The sequence below is a fragment of the Rhinopithecus roxellana genome, chromosome 6 (genome assembly GCF_007565055.1).
Source record: "Rhinopithecus roxellana isolate Shanxi Qingling chromosome 6, ASM756505v1, whole genome shotgun sequence".
Classification (NCBI taxonomy): domain Eukaryota; kingdom Metazoa; phylum Chordata; class Mammalia; order Primates; family Cercopithecidae; genus Rhinopithecus; species Rhinopithecus roxellana.
The window spans coordinates 125067763-125090147 of NC_044554.1; the positions used below are offsets into that span (position 1 = coordinate 125067763).

A 22385-nucleotide genomic window follows, 5' to 3' on the forward strand; every position below is an offset into this window, starting at 1 on the left:
CTTAAGGAGATTTTGGGCTGAGACGATGGGGTTTTCTAAATATACAATCATGTCATCTGCAAACAGGGACAATTTGACTTCTTCTTTTCCTAACTGGATACCCTTGATTTCTTTCTCTTGCCTGATTGCCCTAGCCAGAACTTCCAACACTATGTTGAATAGGAGTGGTGAGAGAGGGCATCCCTGTCTTGTGCCAGTTTTCAAAGGGAATTTTTCCAGTTTTTGCCCATTCAGTATGATATTAGCTGTGGGTTTGTCATAAATAGCTCTTATTATTTTGAGGTACGTTCCATCAATACCGAATTTATTGAGCGTTTTTAGCAATGAAGGGCTGTTGAATTTTGTCAAAAGCCTTTTCTGCATCTATTGAGACAATCATGTGGTTTTTGTCTTTGGTTCTGTTTATATGCTGGATTACGTTTATTGATTTGCGAATGTTGAACCAGCCTTGCATCCCAGGGATGAAGCCCACTTGATCATGGTGGATAAGCTTTTTGATGTGCTGCTGAATCCGGTTTGCCAGTATTTTATTGAGGATTTTTGCATCAATGTTCATCAGGGATATTGGTCTAAAATTCTCTTTTTTTGTTGTGTCTCTGCCAGGCTTTGGTATCAGGATGATGTTGGCCTCATAAAATGAGTTAGGGAGGATTCCCTCTTTTTCTATTGATTGGAATAGTTTCAGAAGGAATGGTACCAGCTCCTCCTTGTACCTCTGGTAGAATTCAGCTGTGAATCCATCTGGTCCTGGACTTTTTTTGGTGGGTAGGCTATTAATTGTTGCCTCAATTTCAGAGCCTGCTATTGGTCTATTCAGGGATTCAACTTCTTCCTGGTTTAGCCTTGGGAGAGTGTAATTGTCCAGGAAATTATCCATTTCTTCTAGATTTTCTAGTTGATTTGCGTAGAGGCGTTTATAGTATTCTCTGATGGTAGTTTGTATTTCTGTGGGGTCAGTGGTGATATCCCCTTTATCATTTTTTATTGCATCTATTTGATTCCTCTCTCTTTTTTTCTTTATTAGCCTTGCTAGCGGTCTGTCAATTTTGTTGATCTTTTCAAAAAACCAACTCCTGGATTCATTGATTTTTTGGAGGGTTTTTTGTGTCTCTATCTCCTTCAGTTCTGCTCTGATCTTAGTTATTTCTTGCCTTCTGCTAGCTTTTGAATGTGATTGCTCTTGCCTCTCTAGTTCTTTTAATTGTGATGTTAGAGTGTCAATTTTAGATCTTTCCTGCTTTCTCTTGTGGGCATTTAGTGCTATAAATTTTCCTCTACACACTGCTTTAAATGTGTCCCAGAGATTCTGGTATGTTGTATCTTTGTTCTCATTGGTTTCAAAGAACATCTTTATTTCCGCTTTCATTTCGTTATGTACCCAGTAGTCATTCAGGAACAGGTTGTTCAGTTTCCATGTAGTTGAGCGGTTTTGATTGAGTTTCTTAGTCCTGAGTTCTAGTTTGATTGCACTGTGGTCTGAGAGACAGTTTGTTATAATTTCTGTTCTTTTACATTTGCTGAGGAGTACTTTACTTCCAATTATGTGGTCAATTTTGGAATAAGTGCGATGTGGTGCTGAGAAGAATGTATATTCTGTTGATTTGGGGTGGAGAGTTCTATAGATGTCTATTAGGTCCGCTTGGTGCAGAGATGAGTTCAATTCCTGGATATCCTTGTTAACTTTCTGTCTCGTTGATCTGTCTAATGTTGACAGCGGAGTGTTGAAGTCTCCCATTATTATTGTATGGGAGTCTAAGTCTCTTTGTAAGTCTCTAAGGACTTGCTTTATGAATCTGGGTGCTCCTGTATTGGGTGCATATATATTTAGGAGAGTTAGCTCTTCCTGTTGAATTGATCCCTTTACCATTATGTAATGGCCTTCTTTGTCTCTTTTGATCTTTGATGGTTTAAAGTCTGTTTTATCAGAGACTAGGATTGCAACCCCTGCTTTTTTTTGTTCTCCATTTGCTTGGTAGATCTTCCTCCATCCCTTTATTTTGAGCCTATGTATGTCTCTGCATGTGAGATGGGTCTCCTGAATACAGCAGACTGATGGGTCTTGACTCTTTATCCAGTTTGCCAGTCTGTGTCTTTTAATTGGAGCATTTAGTCCATTAACATTTAAGGTTAATATTGTTATGTGTGAACTTGATCCTGCCATTATGATATTAACTGGTTATTTTGCTCGTTAGTTGATGCAGTTTCTTCCTAGCCTCGATGGTCTTTACATTTTGCCAAGTTTTTGCGATGGCTGGTACCGGTTGTTCCTTTCCATGTTTAGGGCTTCCTTCAGGGTCTCTTGTAAGGCAGGCCTGGTGGTGACAAAATCTCTAAGCATTTGCTTATCTGTAAAGGATTTTATTTCTCCTTCACTTATGAAACTTAGTTTGGCTGGATATGAAATTCTGGGTTTAAAATTCTTTTCTTTAAGAACGTTGAATATTGGCCCCCACTCTCTTCTGGCTTGTAGAGTTTCTGCCGAGAGATCTGCTGTTAGTCTGATGGGCTTCCCTTTGTGGGTGACCCGACCTTTCTCTCTGGCTGCCCTTAAGATTTTTTCCTTCATTTCAACTTTGGTGAATCTGGCAATTATGTGTCTTGGAGTTGCTCTTCTGGAGGAGTATCTTTGTGGCGTTCTCTGTATTTCCTGAATTTGAATGTTGGCCTGCCCTACTAGGTTGGGGAAGTTCTCCTGGATGATATCCTGAAGAGTGTTTTCCAACTTGGTTCCATTTTCCCCCTCACTTTCAGGCACCCCAATCAGACGTAGATTTGGTCTTTTTACGTAATCCCATACTTCTTGCAGGCTTTGCTCATTTCTTTTTCTTCTTTTTTCTTTTGGTTTCTCTTCTCGCTTCATTTCATTCATTTGATCTTCAATCGCTGATACTCTTTCTTCCAGTTGATCGAGTCGGTTACTGAAGCTTGTGCATTTGTCACGTATTTCTCGTGTCATGGTTTTCATCTCTGTCATTTCGTTTATGATCTTCTCTGCATTAATGAGTCTAGCTGTCAATTCTTCCACTCTTTTTTCAAGATTTTTAGTTTCTTTGCGCTGGGTACGTAATTCCTCCTTTAGCTCTGATAAGTTTGATGGACTGAAGCCTTCTTCTCTCCTCTCGTCCAAGTCATTCTCTGACCAGCTTTGATCCGTTGCTGGTGATGGGCTGCGCTCCTTTGCAGGGGGAGATGCGCTCTTATTTTTTGAATTTCCAGCTTTTCTGCCCTGCTTCTTCCCCATCTTTGTGGTTTTATCTGTCTCTGGTCTTTGATGGTGGTGACGAACTGATGGGGTTTTGGTATAGGTGTCCTTCCTGTTTGATAGTTTTCCTTCTGACAGTCAGAAGGACTCTCTGTTGGTCTGTTGGAGATTGCTTAAGGTCCACTCCAGACCCTGTTTGCCTGGGTATCAGCAGCAGAGGTTGCCGAAGATAGAATATTGCTGAACAGCGAGTGTACCTGTCTGATTCTTCCTTTGGAAGTGTCCTCTCAGGGGTGTACTCCACCCTGTGAGGTGTGGGGTGTCAGACTGCCCCTAGTGGGGGATTTCTCCCAGCTAGGCTACTCAGGGGTCAGGGACACACCTGAGCAGGCAGTCTGTCCGTTCTCAGATCTCAACCACCGCGTTGGGAGATCCACGGCTCTCCCCAAAGCTGTCAGACAGAGTCGTTCGCGTCTGCACCGGCTCCCGCTACTTCCCCTGTTGGTCTTCAGCTGTGCGCTGTCCCCAGAGGTGGAGACTACAGAGACAGGCAGGCTTCCTTGAGCTGCTGTGAGCTCCACCCAGTTCGAGCTTCCCAGCGGCTTTGTTTACCTACTTAAGCCTCAGCAATGGCGGGCGCCCCTCCCCCAGCCTCGCTGCTGCCTTGCGGATAGATCGCGGCAGACTGCTGTGTTAGCAGTGAGGGAGGCTTCGTGGGCGTGGGACCCTCCCGGCCAGGTGTGGGATATATTCTCCTGGAATGCCTGTATGCTTACAGCGCAGTATTGGGGTGGGAGTTACCCGATTTTCCAGGTGTTGTGTGTCTCAGTTCCCCTGGCTAGGAAAACGGATCCCCTTCCCCCTTGCGCTTCCAGGTGAGGCGATGCCTCGCCCTGCTTCAGCTCTCGCTGGTCAGGCTGCAGCAGCTGACCAGCACCGATTGTCCGGCACTCCCTAGTGAGATGACCCCAGTACTTCAGTTGAAAATGCAGAAATCACCGGTCTTCTGTGTCGCTCGCGCTGGGAGTTGGAGACTGGAGTTGTTCCTATTCGGCCATCTTGCTCCGCCCCGCAATCTTTTCTTTAAAAAAAGGAAAAAAGAAATCTTTTCTTTAGGATATTTTAAAGAATTTAAAAATATATATATATGTGTATTTAAAGAAAGACCACCATTAGATCATGTAGCCTTCAGATGATTATAGAGATCCGTCCAAAATGAGGCTACTCTTAGTTACTAAAGGGAACTTGCCTGAGAGATAACTAATTTATTATTTGTATGAGCCCTACAGGCAATTGTCCTTATGATTAAAGTCATTTAATCAGATAAGATCTTATGAAAGTTGTTCCTGATTTTAGGTAATGTGATTATTAGTACCACCTCAGTCTTGGAAGGCAGTCATGTCAGCCTCAACCTTTTGGTCAGGGTTTTTCTGGACAGTAGAATTGCTCTAACCCCCAGACTTCCTCCTTGTATGCCAAGGTTTGAGTCTATGTAATTATTGATCCTACTGTACCTGGTTTAATACCTTAGGCCAAGTGGAAAGGTCAATACAGAAGCTTAAGGAGAAAGTCCTGGTTTCTAAGGTGTGTCCTGATGGTTTATGGGATTTCTTTAACCAGTTGGGTCTGGGAGCCTAGGGAATATAGTTGTTATCAATGCTGCAAGTTAGACTAATTCTGCTGCTTGGAATCCTATTGATAACAGTATTAATCATATGCTCTGAGATAGACTGAATGGCTTTGGTCCTAGCCACTCTTGGTCACATTGATCAGTGTGGCCAAGGGAATGCCATGCTCGGGGAAAATTCACCCCAAGCCAAGACTGTGTAGAAATGAGGCTGGACGTTGTTTGGAGACAGATCCTCCATGGGTTCTCCCTTCTCTGCTTTGTTTTTTGAGCAGCAGCAGCAACAGCAGCCTATGTTTCAAATGATCTTTCCAATGATGTTGGTATCATTGGGAGATAGTATATCCCTTTAGGGCAGTGACAGGTTTGTTTATCACTCATTATTTAAAAATTTGAATTTCCTAAGGGCAGAATTCTTAATAAGAGTTTATTGGTTATACTATTTTTCTTTTTCTTTCTGTTTTTTTTTTTTTTTTTTTTTTTTGGAGACAGAGTTTTGCTCTGTTGCCCAGACTGCCAGACTGGAGCACATTGATGCAATCTTGGCTGACTGCAACTTCTGCCTTATAGGTTCAAGCGTTTTTCATGCCTCAGCCTCCCGAGTAGCTGGGATTACAGGCTAGTGCCACCATTACCAGCTAATTTTGTATTTTGTTTGTTTTAGTAGAAACAAGGTTTCACCATGTTGGTCAGGCTGGTCTCAAACTCCTGACCTCAAGTGATCCACCCACCTCAGCCTTCCAAAGTGTTGGGATTACAGGTGTGAGCCTCCACGCCCAGCCTGGTTATACGTTCTGCTTCATTTTTAAGCCACATTCTTCTGGCAGTTCCCTGGATTTGAACTCTGTTTGGAAGCCATTTCTTAATTTTAGACTTAATTTTAAGACTTTGAAAACCATCAAGTTTCTGTTTAAACAGAAAGAATTCCTTTCTGTTTAATACTCTCAACTGAACTTTATTCTTTTTACATTTTACTATAAGCAGCAAGAAGAAATCAGGCAGCACCTTCACCACTGTGTTTAGAAGTCTACTTAGCCAGATCACCCTGTTCACAAGGAATACTTCCTACTTTCTCATTAGAGAAGGTGATAATGTTGCTAAGCTTTGTGTCACTACATAACAAGCACGCTCCCTTCCAGTTTCCACTCACAATCTGTGCAATGCAATTTAGGCTTGCTCCAGTACACTCTTCAGAATCCTTCTAGCCTTTGCCCACTGCCTGTTTCCAAGCCACTTCCCTGTTTTTTTCCTGTATTTGTTTTGGCAGCATCCCTCTTCTATTTGCTGCATTACAAATTATCACCAAAACTTAGCAACTTAAAACAAGACATATTTGTACATTACCATGTCTGTGGGTCAATTTAGCTGGATGCCTCTGACTCAGAATCTCTCCCAAGGCTGTAAGTAAGGTGTTAGCCAGAGCTGTGGTCATCCAAATGCTCCACTGGGAGAGGATGTGCATCCATGCTCACTCACAACTGTTGGCAGGACTGAGAAGACCCACTTCCAGACTCCCTCATGTGACTTGGCAGGCCTCAGGTCCTCACTGGCTGTTGGCCAGAAACATCAGCTCCTTAGGATGTGGGCTTATCCCTGCTCATAACATGACAACTTCCTTCCCAATAGTGAGGGCTGAGAGAGAGAGAGAGAGAGAGAGAGAGAGAGAGAGAGAGCAGGAGGACAAAAGAGACACAAATCATAGTCTTTTTTTTTTTTCACCTAATCTGAGAAGTGGCATTCCATTACTTTTGTTGTATTCTGGTTGTTAGAAATCAGTCGTTCAGCCCTCATTCAGTGGGAAGGGAGTATACAAGGGCATGAACACCCAGAAAGCAAGGTCACTGGGGTCATTTTGGAGTCTGCCTCCTGTAGTAGGAAACAGAGTCCCGGCTTCCGGAGGATACTTTCTAAAAGGAAGGGAATAAAAACTGAAGAATGGATTTGAGTTGTTAGAAAAGATTTTATTGGCAAATAATGATTTTTTTGGTCAAAATTTTAGGAAGAATAATTTTTCAGCAATATTACCAATGACCTGACAAGCTGAGAGCCTGAAGGCAAGGAACACAGAGGCCATGTGAGTAATCTAGAGAAGGATTTTAGATGTTTCTTGACTTGGTGACTAGACAGTGAGAATGGAGTGAAAAATCAGGAAATACTCCAACAACAAAAGATTGACAAGAAAATTTTGAATGAGTTGATAAGTGGGAGAAAAAGTAAATATATACGCTGGGCCAGGCATCATGTTGGATATTTTGCATATTTCATTTCTTTGAATCCTCTCAATATCCTAAGAGATTGGTATCTTTTACACCGCTTTATAGAAGAGACCACAAAAGATACAAAGTAAATGAACTTGCTCACTGTTATGCAACTGCGACGTTAAGATTTTTCTCTCTTCTGGCCCTCATCTCTCCAACCCCAAATGCTTTTTTTGTTGCATTAGTTTATGGTGTTGTCCTGGAGAAATAAGGGATGGTGAAAACAATCGTAATCATAATGTCATACAGTCATTTAGCATATTCTAGGCACTGTGGTTTACTCTTTCATATCACCACAATGAATTCTCATAACAACCTCTTTAAATGAAGAAGGTGCTGTTATTCCCATTTTATAGATGAACAAACAACATTCAAAGAGACTAAGTGTACTAACATTATAAAACTAGGACACACAGATGTCACTGACAAAAAAAAAAAACAATGGAAAGAGATGCCTCGGCAGAGAGAGGGATGCTTTTGCCAAAAGCCCTTGGATGGTGGGTGTAGATTTAGGAATTTTAAACATTAAAATGTGAGTTCGAGGTTTTTCTCCTCCAGGGAAGAAGCGGCTCTCCTCTATTCTCTCACAGAAGTGCATCTGAAAATACATAGAACCAAATTCAAATCCAGTAAACAAATTCCAACAAAAACTGCATAATTAAGGCTATTTTTGTGATTAGCACCATTTAGTTTCCCTGAATTTAGCAGAGCAAACATTGCTACAGCAAAAATTACTGCTAATGGTTGAACCTAACAACAAGAGAAAATCCCCAGAAGGGTCTTTTAGGCCCCAGCTGCAGCTGTGTTTCACTATATTTCATCCTGGAAAGCTGAGATTAACAGGAAAATCAGGCTCTACTGTGCTATGCAGATGTGGCTACAACTATCTGAATTTATTCAGCAAACATTTGTTCAAGCAATGTACTAGCCACACCAGGATTGCAGGGATAAATTGTACCTGGCACTCTCTAGGAATGTTCAGATGAAAGAAGTTGGTAAGAGAAGGCAGATAAATAAACATCAAACCATTATGAGTGATGTCAGTCACACAGTGGGAACATAAAGGAGTCAATTAGGAAAGTCTTAAGGGCAGCAACTTCATAGGATGTTCTCATGTACACGGTTATTCATCTTGAAGCCCTGGGGCAGGTTGGGGCCAGTAAGTGAGGAGGACAGAGGAATGGAAGTTTTCTTGGGCTTGGGTAGAAGCTGGTGCCTACTCCAAACTGGGAATATGAGTAGAGGAACAGGTATATATAGAGGAAAGGAAAAGTTTTACTTCAAAAATGACCAATTTGCTTATAAAAGATTCATGTGTTGAGGTCTTCTAGGAACTTATATTTATGAGACCAAAGTTTAGCAAACGTGGTTACAAGATACAGATTGGAAAATCTTTAGCTTGTTGCTGTTGCAGTATTGACACCAGCAGCAGCAACAATAGCAGTCACTCGTTTTGAGCACCTATCATGTGCCAGACCTTGTGTTAAATACATAAGCACCATGTAACTTAATCTCATGACAACTTTCGTATGCTAAGCAACTGTTTTGTCCTTACTTTATAGATGAAGAGATTAAAGTTTAGATTTAGACGCTAATTCCCAATGTTTCAAGGCCAGTACTTGAACACAGGTCTACGTGACTTCAAAACCAAAATTCTTTCGTTGATCCCCACTTAACCAACTTGCCAATGTAACAGATACTCTCTGTTCCTTCTGCAAAACCTAGACTGATATCTATAGCTCTCATGAGTGTCCCAGGCTCTAGTATGTCTGCATACGTCTCCCACTAGTCAAAAATTATATGTTTACCAAGAGACAGAACCTGTTGGTTGTACTTGTTGTTATAATTATGTTATTTTATAAAATATTAAGTGATGTAATATGTGTGTAAAGGAAGTTGTTGTATCTATGAAAACTTAATACAATGTTTTGGGAAGATTTAATAAAGACTGGCAGCTCAAGAAAATTAGGTGTGAGAAGGAAATATAAAAGATAGAGGAAAACCATAAAAATCTAGAGGAATTTTGCATTCCTTTTGCCTTGGAAGGATCTTCTTCATCTGTTTTAAAGATGCTACAATAATTTCATAGACTATATTGTATTGTTGTAGTTTATACAAAAGTGCATAAAATGTCAGTCAGCAGACCCATAAGCCAAGAGGAAGACTTGACACTGCAATTAAAAGATAAGCAATCAATGAATACTTCTGTGATTTAAGTTAACATGAAATGGTATGCATATTTGTGTGTGTGTGTTTGTTTGTCAGTGATTCCTCTCTATATTGCAATTAACCCACCAGTACTGCTCCTGATTCTTTCAAAAGGGAATTCTATATACTTGCCCAGGTTAAGCATATTATGAGAGAAGAGAAGAGGACAAGAACTTTGGAGCCCACTATGCAGAGGTGTGAGTCTTCAAAGTGAATTCATGATAATGTTCAAAGCCGTGGAAGGTGAATTTCAATACAACAGGATTATCCACCCAGGTTTGGGGTTGGGATCCTTAAAAAGTATATTCCCAATTTTTTTTTTTTTCTGCAGAACTTTAATTTCTGTAGACTGGAAGCATCATAGCATAGAAGAAGGAGCATGGGCTTTGAAATATGTTGGATGTAGCTTCAATAATTTAACTAATTGACTTTAGGTATGGTCTCTGAGTCTCAGTTTCCTCAAATTAAGGTAGTATGGTAACACCCATATCCCGTAGTTGAGGAATGTACAATGCTGAGCACACAGTAAGTTGCAAAAGTATTGCTCTTCATTTTTTAACCCCTTTGTGTGGGGCTATTAAAAATATCATATATTATATCATATAATATCATACATATCATATATTAATCAAAAAGGTAGGTAAAGATATGAAAAGGAAAATTTACTATCTCTGTCAGTTTTTTACCCAAAAAACTGTTACTGCCACATTTAAAGTGGATTTGCGTGTTAGGACAAAGAATTTCAAGGATCTCTGCTTACTTGAAAGATTTTTAATTTGAGCAGAAATAGAGCTAGATGCCAGTGGAAATACTTTGTTGTAGTAATTTTGGGTTTTGTTGGTTTTGGGTTTTTTTTTGGTACAACATTGTTCATCTTCCTTTGTAAATGGCAGATTTAATCCAATCTAATTTTGAGATTTACAACATTCTGCTGACACATTCCATGTTACGTATTTTATTTGCCGTGTAACCACAAAAATAATTTCTATTTTCAATAAGGATAAAATATTAGAAGAATCTATTTCTCTTAGTCCACTAACTGTAACTTTTTTATTTCCAGGTATTGAGGAGAATCTGTAGTAAATACATCCTTTATCCTAAAGCCTATTTAAGGGTGGAATGGCAACTGTTCAGGAAGAGAGAATTATAATGTTTTAAACATGACATCCCTAGCCTATAATAAGTAATAAGTAGAATCAAGACAGCAAAAGACATATTTGTCCTCAGGATGCTTATAAGGCTAATTGGAGAAAGAAGGCATTAGTAAATGAAAAGATGAAATGAGTGATAAGAATTTTAACAGTACTGCAGGTAATTTGGGTATTGGGAAGGAGAGGATACTGGCAAAGTCCACAAAAGAATCAAGAAGAATGCTTAACAACTTATATTTCTGAAGATAATTTTCAAAGTTAAATTGTGTATGGATGACAAAGTGCAACTTATACTTAGAGGTAAGAATTGCATATGTTGTGCATACGCTATTCCTGTTATTCACAGTAAGATTGTTAGTATAATATATTACTGCCTTCTTAACAAGTGACCACAGTTCATTTTCTTGATATTACTGAAAACCTCCTTAGGAAGTTCTGTATATTACCAAGTTAATGCATTGGCATTCTTGGATTTATTCTTTTAAAAATATTTGCTGAGATCCTGTTACATGTCAGGTCCCATCCTAGGCACGTATTTATATTAATTCTCTCACATATAGTGAACAAGTATTTATTTTCAAGCTAGCAAAAGGAAATCAAATTGTTCATTTCAACTCATGTTTAAAATGTGCCACATTGTTATGGCTTAGGCATACTTTAAATTTAGCATAAGAGTTTCTTGAGTCATTCAATGCTGTATATAGTGAATTCTATATACCTGGGTTAAGCCTTCATAATAAAGGCTTGGGTTTTGCTGCCAGTTGTAATGATAGAGTTAAAAACAAGTACACAGTTTTATACCTCTATATGAAAAATTTTCAGCAAAGTATCTTGAGATTACTTACTTGCCAGTCTTACTGCTTTCCTGTTAATTAACTTCACTGGAATTTACCAAGTATTTGTTGGCTGTAGAAATATGTATGAACAGGAGATGAGTTAATTCACAGAATCCAAAAAAAAAAAAAAGCCAAATATGGAATTAGAGATTTTTAAGATTTGTAGGATCTCATTGTGCTAATAAATAAGTACAAGCTATCTGACCAGCCAGCTCCCATTCTTGAGCTACCTTCACCTGCCAGTGGCAAAGACATTTGAATTGGTATTTGTAGTTTAGACATTTTCAGACTGATTTCTACAGAGATCTAGAGTTCCAGGTACTGAGGAGATATATAGGATCAAACTGGAGGCCACCAACCTCTTTTCCTTTTAGTCAAACCACCTGTGATTATATTTGGGGAACATAAAGGCTCCAACTAACCTGTAACCAGTTTGGAAAATCATTGCTCCACATGGAATATTCTGAGCTTACTTCTGTACACAGATGCCACCAGTGTCAAGTTCTCCATGATAATAGCCTCTGTGTGGGGAGGTAGAGCATGAAGGATGCTGTGGCAGTGTGTTCATCATGGTCGATGACCTTCAAATTCCTTACTAGAAACTGTGTCTACTTTTAGGCTCTGCAATTTAGAGAAACATGGAAAACTTGGAGAGAAATCAGAGCACAACCACAAAGACAATTACAGCAAATTACCTTTGAGGCAACTAGAATTATTTTATTGAAAAAGAAATCTGAAGGCAATTTAATAATGGTCTTTCAGACATTGGGAATTACTAGATTGGGATTAAGGACCAGATTTCCTTCATGTGCAAACATGGGCGGGGGAAAGGTGAAGCGGGGTTTCCTGCTTTGGCAGGAAGAATATAATACAGAATCAAAAGAAAAAAACAGCAATCAGATGCCGAGCCTATTTAATCAAAGGAATAGATCAGTCAGTACACTGTTCATGAAACTGTTTTAAAGACAATATGAATTCCTATCTCTGTTTTATGTGTTAGATAACGTGCTACCTGAAGGAACAGGGATGAGTTCAATGAACTTTTGTCTTTTTAACTCTGTGATTTATCTTTAAATTATATCATAAGGTATAGATTTCAAACAATTATTTTGAATTACAGTATCATAGCTTGTTGCTGCTAGGAGAGGATCTACTTTCTAATAAAGTTAAGGAAATTAGTGGCAAAGAGGAATGTTTATTCCAGAGGTCATGAACTCAGATACCTATAGGGACCGGTGGGTATTACAAAGGAGTGAAACTAACAACATGAAACAATATGGCATTAGAAAAGTTGTGGGGTATTAGAAAGCATATAATTCCTCTAAAAGGGGCAATCACTACTACTTGCCAATTGTTATAATGTCCCAGTATGCCTATATTAACAGATGTTTGGCTTTCTCAAGGAAAGCTGGAAATCTAGAACTTTATGTGAAACATTTTTCTCACGTTGACAAAATACTCAGATTTATAAATGTGCTAGGCAGGCAAAACAATACACTTGGTGCAGGCTGCAAGTTAGAAACCTTTGGTTTATTCTTTAGCTCACTAGTTCACTACCACTATAATTAACAAGCAAACAAAACAGAACTGTTTGAACTCTAAAGCTTAGGAGAATTAATCAGCTAAACCTTTGCAAGGCTTAATTAAGGTCCCTTCCAACTCTGTGATTCGTTAAACTCCCCTTCCCTTTTCCTTGCTCCCAGTATTGGGTGGTGTATTCACAAAGAGAATTTGAAGAAATTACTTATTTCCCACAGCAACATAATTTTATTTGGTAAAATAATCAAATACTCAGATTGAAAAAACAATTCTTGTTTCTATATTAAAGATGCCACTGATACTAGTAGATTTTTAGAAACGCACTTGTATATAGCATAGGTTTGTCACTTTGGATCTTTAAACTAACATTTGTTTATAACATTGACTGCATGAGGCATGCTTGACTGAAAAACCTACTTACACTTTCACCATTTGGGTACATGTCTTACTTCTCTTTTATAAAATATTTTCAAATAACTCACCTCCATCTGGGGTAAGGACAGCTGGATTTCTGAAATCCCCTTCCTTTCAGACAGGAGAATATGCCACAGATGAAGAAGAAGATGAGGTAGGACCTGTCCTTCCTGGCAGCGACATGGCCATTGAAGTCTTTGAGCTGCCTGAGAATGAGGACATGTTTTCCCCATCAGACCTGGACACAAGCAAGCTCAGTCACAAGTTCAAAGAGGTATGCCACTAAGCTGCAAAATATTTCTCTATGCCTGTTCATTTCATTAAGTGTATATTTCTGTTCAAATAATATATTAAGAATAATCAGTTTGCAAATGAAAGCTTTTTAATAACAGGTTGTCTTGAGTCTCACTGAATTTCAAGTAGAATTTCAGTAAATCTCATTCCACAATCATTGATTTAAATGTGTATTTGTCAGAGTGACATACATGTAGCCCATAATTTCAAGCAGTAACTTACATATGCAGTTTTATGATGTTTAAGTTATGTTTTTTCAGTTTTACAGAAGTTTTGGTACCTGGTGATAAGCTTTTCTCTTAAGGCAGGGATTTCCTAAAAAGGCTCTTTTTGTCTTTCTGTTCATGAAATAGGTTTCTAATAAGCATCAGATGGCATACCCAAAGGGTTTACTTGAAGAGAGTTTAATACACAGACTTTGAACAGAGTTAATAGTACTAACAAGGGGTGTTGAAGTGCATGGGAACTGGCAACAGCAGGAGGCTATTACCATCAACACCCGCAGCTTTATAAGATGCAGCCACTGCTAAAAGCTGCATCCTTGGGGCAAGGGTAAGAATATATACCCTGACTCTGCTTTCCTTTTCTGCTGATGCTTCCAAACCCAGGCAAGGGAGTGTGGTGATGCGTTCTCAGAGTCTGAAGAGGTCAGACTCCTGAGGCAATGTGCTCTTAGAGAAGGGCCAAGAATAGAACCTTGGGGGAGGAAATGTGGATAGCTTTTCTTCCAAAGTAACTTCTCAGAACCCTGACACATATAAAACAGAAACAGTGATTAACAGGTCCCCAAGCAGTTTATCCTTCCTTGTTTTGGAAGAGTATTCTCCATCATTGAAGAGAAATATGTCATTATTTACAACTTGTTCATTTCTTATAAAGACTTTCTAAATTAACTGATATCTTCAAACCAAAGAGCAATGCAGAAAAAAAAAAAGTTCTGCAGAAAGTGGCTGAGTGTGAGGAAGAGGTGTAATCTAGTTACCTGTTTCTCTGCAGCCCTTATTTGGTCAAAGAATATAAGTTATCAAGAAAAGTAGGTAGATGCCTTGTTCTCTAAGAATATTTTAACTCACAACCCAACTTTAACAAATATTGAAGGCAATGAGATCAAAGTAGTATTCCCTGGCAAAAGCCTATAATACAGCTCTTTCATTTTGCCAGGTAAGTATGACCCCTAGTCTCTGGTAGATAATTGAGCTGGAAGAAGGATCTGTATTCTTTTATGGAAGGTGAAGAGCCTACAGGGCACAGATAATATATGGAAAGTCATATCTTCCATTTGCAAAATTGAGCCAAGGACTCAAAGCTCCATAAATACTGTTTTAAGCATGCACCATTGTGTAGAGTGGTCTAGACCAGGGGTTAGCAAATTATGATATATTGTCCAAATCTGGCCTACTTTTTATAAATAAAGTTTTATTTGAACACAAGCATGCCCATCTCTTTATTGTTTGTGGCTGATAACATACCATAACAGCAAAGTTGAGTAGTTGCAACAGAGACTGTATGGCCTGCAAATCCTAAATTATTTGCTTTCTGGCCCTTTACTGAAAAATGTTGCTGACCCTGCTGTAGACTGCTGTGTGATCTGGCTGATTCTGTGTAATGTGGCTGATTTATTTTTAGCCTGAGTAACCAGGTCTGTAACTTTCTTTTAGTTTTGCTTTCTAAGAATTGGAATTTTGTCCTCACCTCAATAACAGGCAATATCACATTGTCCCACTTACAATTCTTTTATCTTCTTTTGTTTTACGTTTAACATTAATATATTCATTTCTTCAGAATATTGTCCCTGCGTATCACCTGTGTGGCACTCTTTTTGTGAAATTTCTTTATGTGATTAATATACATGTCCAAATATTATATAGCACTAGGCACTTTTAACAGGATTATGCCCAAAACTTGGGGTGAGTGTAAAGGGTCTTATTATATTAGTGTCTTTACAAAGTTTCATGTTACAGGATTGTCTTAGTTATTTTAAGCAAAAGTATGTTTTACTACTTGGGCAGAACACATTAGACTGACATTATCTCAATCAGTTGTACTTTGGGACTGTTTTGTATCTATCTTCCTGCTAGACTCTAAGCTCCGATGTTTTTGTTTATTATCGTGTCCTCAGTCTTTGTACAACTCTTGGCATATAGTTAGTGGTGAAATATTTAGGGAATGAATGGTGTCAAACATATACTGGAATTTGTTGTGTGATATAAGACATGTACCTAATTTAACGTTTTCAAATAGCCAACAAAAGTTGGTTAACCCTTTTATTAAATGCTTATTTACCAATTTCCCTTTGGTGAGAGGGCCAACATTATTATCTAAAGAATTTGTGCCTTTACCTTCTGAACTGCTTATGGCTTCATAGTCTGCTCCATCTTCTCATTTTTCTTCAGTGCAATACTATTAGAATATACATCAATATTGATGGTCTAAGTCACATTATTCCTACTTTTCAAAAATTCCTTTATTTTTCAACTTATTCAAGAAAATGTATGAATCACTTTATAAATAACCTTGAAAAATACTCTGCATTTTTTGTTGTAATTATGTTAAACTAGTAAATTTGCAGGGAACTGGCATTTTAAAAATCACATCGAATCTTTTAATCCAAGTTCATGGAATATATTTGTTTAATTAAAGCCTTTTTTCTCATCCTCCCTAAAATTTTATAGTGCCCTTTATTCATTATGTAAGTCACATACATACATAAGTTACCTAAGTATCCAGCTGTGAGTAACAGAACATATTACTGGAGTGGGTTAAAGAAAAGCTACCATATGGCCAGTCATGGTGGCTCATACCTATAATCTCAGTTCTTTGGGAGGCTGAGGTGGGAAAATGGCTTGAGCTTAGGAGTTGGAAGTTACAGTGAGCAATGAAGGTTGCCACTGCACTCCAGCCTGGGTGACAGAGCCACACAAGACCCCGTCTCAAATAAATAAACAAAAACTGGGAGGATTAAAATGGCAGATAAGAGTCAGGACTGCTTGCGGCTCCTGCTTGGATGGACAGAACAGCATGTGGAGACTCACATCATGAACTTTTGCCCCAAGAACTACCGCAGGAAAATACTAGGAAAGCCAAGAGAATCCACAGACCTTTCGAAGGAACTGGGTCACCACTGCAGGCTCCCTGAAATGCCAAAAACTGTGAGTCTGCTTGCTTTCTCAACAGGGAGGCTCGTGGTTTAGGGTGAGTTCCCAGCGCTGGTCATGAGCTGCCTGGAAATAGACTTGGTGCTGTTGTGAAGGGCATGGTAGGTGTGAAACTGGCCATTAGGACTCTGGACTTCGTGGGAGCAGAGTGAGGCCTGTGACTGCCGGCTTTCCCCCACTTCCCTGGTGGCATATGTGACTCAGCAGAGGCAGCCATAATCCCCCTGGAAATATAACCTCATTGAACTGGGAACCACAACCCCATCCCCCACAGCAGCCACAGCAAGCCCTGCCCAAGGAGAGACTGAGCTAAGACACTCCTGTCCCTCCCCCCACCTGATGGTCTTCCTCTACCCACCCTGGTAGCTGAAGACAAAGGTTATAATCTCTTGGGACCTCCATGGCCCTGCTGACTGCCTGAGAAACCTGAATACTTAACCAGGTGTCCCTAGGGCAAATATGCATCCTCCTTATAGGACCCCAGCTCATGTGCTCTTGAAATTGCCACCTCCTGACTGGAGTCCAACCAATATAAGACCAGCACACTAAACAAAAATACAAGCAAGGACCCTTCTGAGTCCACGTCACTCCCCTGCTGCCTCCATCAAAGCAGGTGCTGTTATCCATGGTTACAAGACCTAAAGATGGATCACATCACAGTACTCTTTGCAGATACTCCCGAGTACCAGTGCAGAGCCTCGTAGTTCCGCTGGGTGGCTAGACCCAGAAGAGCAAAAACAATCACTACATTTCAGCTCTCAGGAAACCCCATTCCTAGGGGAAGTGGGAGAGCACCAAATCAAGGGAGCACACTGTGGGACAAAAGAATCTGAACAGTAGCCCTTGAATCCCAGATCTTCCTTCTGATGTAGTCTACCCAAATGAGAAGGAACCAGAAAAAACAGTTCTGGTAATATGATAAAATAAGGTTCTTTAACACCCCCAAAAGATCATACCAGTTAACCAGCAATGGATCCAAACCAAGATGAAATCTCTGAATTGGCAGAAAAATATTTTAGAAGATCAATTATTAAGTTAATCAAGGAGGCACCAGAGGAAGGTGAAGTCCAACTTAAAGACATCAAAAACATAATACGGGAAATGAAAGAAAGTTTTTCAGTGAAATAGATAGCGTAAATAAAAAAACAGTCATAGCTTCTGGAAATCAAGGACACACAGAAATGCAAAATGCACTGGAAAGTCTCAGCAGTAGAATCGAACAAGCTCTGAAGAAAGAACTTCAGAGCTTGAAGACAAGGCTTTCAAATTAACCCAATCCACCAAAGACAAATAAGAAGGAATTTTTTAAAAAATGAATAAAGTCTCCAAGAAGTTTGGGACTATGTTAAATGTCCAGACTAGAAACAATTGGTGTTCCTGAGGAAGGAGAGAAATCTAAAAGTTTGGAAAACATATTTGAGGGAATAATTGAGGAAAACTTGCCCAAAAGAAAGAGAAATAAATCCTCTAATTACACCAAAATAGAACCTACTTAAAGCGTAAATCTCACAGGACCTTTATAATAACACAATAGAAAGAAAAAAAAGGTATTCAAGCAATAAACAGCACAATGCTAGAATAGTACCTCACATGTCAATACTAACATTGAATGTAAATGGCCTAAATGCTCCACCTAAAAGATACAGAATGGTAGAATGGATAAGAATTCACCAACCAAGTTTCTGCTGTCTTCAGGAAACTCACCTAACACATAAGGACTAACATAAACTTAAGGTAAAGGGGTGGAAAAAGATATTGTATGCAAATGGACACCAAAAGCAAGCAGGAGTAGCTATTCTTATATCAGACAAAACAAATTAAAGCAACAGCAGTTAAAAAAAGACAAAGAGAGAAATTATATAATGATAAAAGGACTAGTCCAACAAGAAAATATTACAATTCTAACTATATTTGCAGCTAACACTGGAGCTCCCAAATTTATTACTGTAAGACCTAAGAAATTAGATAGATGGCAACACAATAATAGTGGGGGACTTTCATACTCCACTGTCAACACTTGACAGGTAGGTCCTCAAGACAGAAAGTCAACAAAGAAACAATAGGCTTAAACTATACCCTACAACAAATGGACTTCACAGATATTTGTAGAACATTCTACCCAACAATTGCAGAATATACATTCTATTTATCAGCACATGGAACATTCTCCAAGATAAACCTTATGATAGGCCACAAAACAAGTCTCAGTAAATTTAAGAAAACTGAAATTATCTCAAGTTCTCTAAGACCGCAGTGGAATAAAATTGGAAATCAACTCTGAAAGGAACCCTCGAAACAATGCAAATACATGATAATTAAATAACCCTACTCCTGAATGATTGTTGGGTCAACAAGATGGAAATTTAAAAATTATTTGAACTATACGATAGTAGTGATACAACCTATCAAAACCTCTGGGATACAGCAAAAGCAGTGCTAAAAGGAAAGTTTATAGCATTAAACACCTACGTCAAAAAGTCTGAAAGGGCACAAACTGACAATCTAAGGTCACACTTCACAGAACTGAAGAAACAAGAACAATCCAAACCCAAACTCAGCAGAAGAAAAGAAATAATGAAGATCAGAGCAAAACTAAATGAAATTGAAACAAACAAATACAAAAGATAAATGAAACAAAAAGCTGGTTCTTTGAAAAGATAAATAAAATTGCTAGATATCTAGCGAGATTAACCAAGAAAAGAAGAGAGAAGATCCAGATAAGCTCAGTTACAAATGAAACGGGAGATATTACAGCTGATACCCAGAAATACTAAAAGATCATTCAAGGCTACTGTGAACACCTTTACACACATAAACTCGAAAATCTAGAGGAGATGTTTAAATTCCTGGAAATATACAACCATCCTAGATTAAACCAGGAAGATATAAAAACCTCTGAACAGACCAGTAGCAGGCAGAGAGATTGAAATGGTAATAAAAAAATTGCCAACTATGAAGAAAGGATTCCCTATTTAATAAATGGTGTTGGGAAAACTGGCTAGCCAAATGCAGAAAACTGAAACTCGACCCCTTCCTTACACCTTATACAAAATTATTTCAAGATGTATTAAAGACTTAAAGGTAATATCTAAAACCATAAAAACCCTAGAAGAAAACCTAGGCTATACCATTCAGGACACAAGCATGGGCAAAGACTTCATGACTAAAACACAAAAAGCAATAGCAACAAAATTCAAAGTTGACAAATGGGATCTAATTAATCTAAAGAGCTTCTGCATAGCAAAAGAAACTATCATCAGAGTGAACAGGCAACCTACAGAACGGGAGAAAACTTTTGCAATCTATCTATCTGACAAAGGGCTAATATCCAGAATCTAAGGAACTTAAACAAATTTACAAGAAAAAAACAGCCCCATCAAAAAGTGGGCTAAAGATATGAACAACACTTTTCAAAAGAAGAAATTTATGCAGCCAACAAACATATGTAAAGAAGCTCATCATCACTGGTCATTAGAGAAATGTGAATCAAAACAACAATGAGATAACATCTCATACCAGTTAGAATGGCAATCATTAAAAAGTCAGGAAACAACAGATGCTGGAGACGATGTTCAGAAATAGGAATGCTTTTACACTGTTAGTGGGAGTAAATTAGTCCAACTTTTGGGGAAGACAGTGTGGAGATTCCTCAAGGATCTAGAACTAGAAATACCATTTGACCCAGCAATCCCATTACTGGGTATATACCCAAAGGATTCTAAATTGCTCTACCATAAAGACACATGCACCCATATGTTTACTGCAGCACTATTCACAATAGCAAAGACTTGGAACGAACCCAAATGCTCATCAATGATAGACTGGATTAAGAAAATGTGGCACATATACACTATGGAATACTATGCAGCCATAGAAAAGGATGAGTTAACATCCTTTGCAAGGACATGGATGAAGCTGGAAACCATCATTCTCAGCAAACTAACACAGGAACAGAAAACCAAACACCACATGTTGTCACTCATAAGTGGGTGTTGAACAGTGAGAAGATATGGGCACAGGGAGGGGAACATCACAAACCAGGGCCTGTCAGGGGGTGGGGGGCAAGGGGAGGGATAGCATTAGGAGAAATACCTAATGTAGATGACGGGTTGATGGGTACAGCAACCGACTATGGCACATTTATACCTATGTAACAAACCTGCATGTTCTACACGTGTATCCCACACAGAACTTAAATTATAATAAGAAAAGAAAAAATAATGTAAAACAGTTGCCAACAAAAATAGTCCAGGACCATACACATTCACAGCTGAATTCTGTCAGACATTCAAAGAAGAATTGGTACCAATCCTAATGACACTTTTCCAAAAGACAGAGAAAGCGGGAATCCTTCCTAAATCATTCTGTGAAGCTGGTATCACCCTAATACCCAAACCGGGAAAGGACATAACAAAAAAAGAAAACTACAGACCAACATCCCTGATGAACATGGGTACAAAAATTCTCAACAAAATACTAGGGAGCTGAATCCAACAGCATATCAAAAAAATAACCTACCATGATCAAGTGGATTTCATACCAGGGATGCAGGAATGATTTAACATATGCAAGTCAATAAATGTGATACATCACATAAACAGAACTAAAATTTAAAAATCACATGGTCATCTCAATAGATGCAGAAAAAGCATTTGACAGAATCCAGCATCTCTTTACAATGAAAACCATCAGCAAAATAGGCATAGAAGAGACATACCTTAAGGTAATAAAAGCCATCTATGACAGACCCACAACCAACATTATACTGAGCGGGGACAAGTTGAAGGCATTCCCTGTGAAAACTGGAACAAGACAAGGATGCCCACTTTCAGTACTTCTATGCAGCATAGTACTGGAAGTCCTAGCCAGAGCAAACAAGAAAAAGAAAGAAAGGGCATCCAAATCAGTAAAGAGGAAGTCAAACTGTCACTGTTTGCTGTTGATATGATCGTATACCTAGAAAACCCTAAAGACTCATCCAGAAAGTTCCTAGAACTAATAAATGAATTCAGCAAAGTTTCAGCATACAAAATTAATGTACACAGATCAGTAGCTCTGCTGTACACCAGCAGCAACCAAGATGAGAATCAGATCAAGAACTCAACACCTTTCACAATAGCTACAAAGAAAAATAAAATACTTAGGAATATAACTAACCAAGAAGGTAAAAGACCTCTATAAGGAAAACTACAAAACACTGCTGAATGAAATCATAGACGACACAAACAAATGGAAACACATTCTATGCTCATGGATGGGTAGAATCAATATTGTGAAAATGACCATATTGCAAAAAGCAATCTACGAATTCCATGCAATTCCCATTAAAATACCACCATCATTCTTCACAGTACCATTCAGGACTAAAATTCATATGGAACCAAAAAAGAGCCCACATAGCCAAAGGAAGACTAAGCAAAAAGAACAAATTTGGAGGCATCACATTACCCAACTTCAAACTATACTATAAGTCACCAATATAGCATGGTACTGTCCTAAAATTAAGCACATAAACCAATGGAGCCGAATAGAGCACCCAGAAATAAACCCAAATATTTACAGCCAACTGTTGTTCGACAAAGCAAACAGAAACATAAAGTGGGGAAAGGACACACTATTAACAAATGGTGCTGGGATAATTGGCAAGCCAGATGTAGAAGACTGAAACTGGATCCTCATCTCTCAACTTATACAAAAATCA

General features: G+C 38.7%; 1 protein-coding gene across 4 annotated transcripts in view; it reads left to right on the plus strand.

Moving 5' to 3' along the window:
- Positions 1-22385, plus strand: part of PPP1R9A (protein phosphatase 1 regulatory subunit 9A) — a 390175-nt gene that overhangs the window by 306793 nt on the left and 60997 nt on the right. For 3 of the 4 annotated variants that reach the window (XM_030933321.1, XM_030933317.1, XM_030933318.1), the window contains one exon: positions 13354-13509. The exons of the other annotated variant lie outside the window; for it this stretch is intronic. In XM_030933321.1, coding sequence (XP_030789181.1) covers positions 13354-13509 — 156 coding nt within the window. The remainder of the gene's footprint in view (positions 1-13353; positions 13510-22385) is intronic. 4 annotated transcript variants of the gene reach the window in all.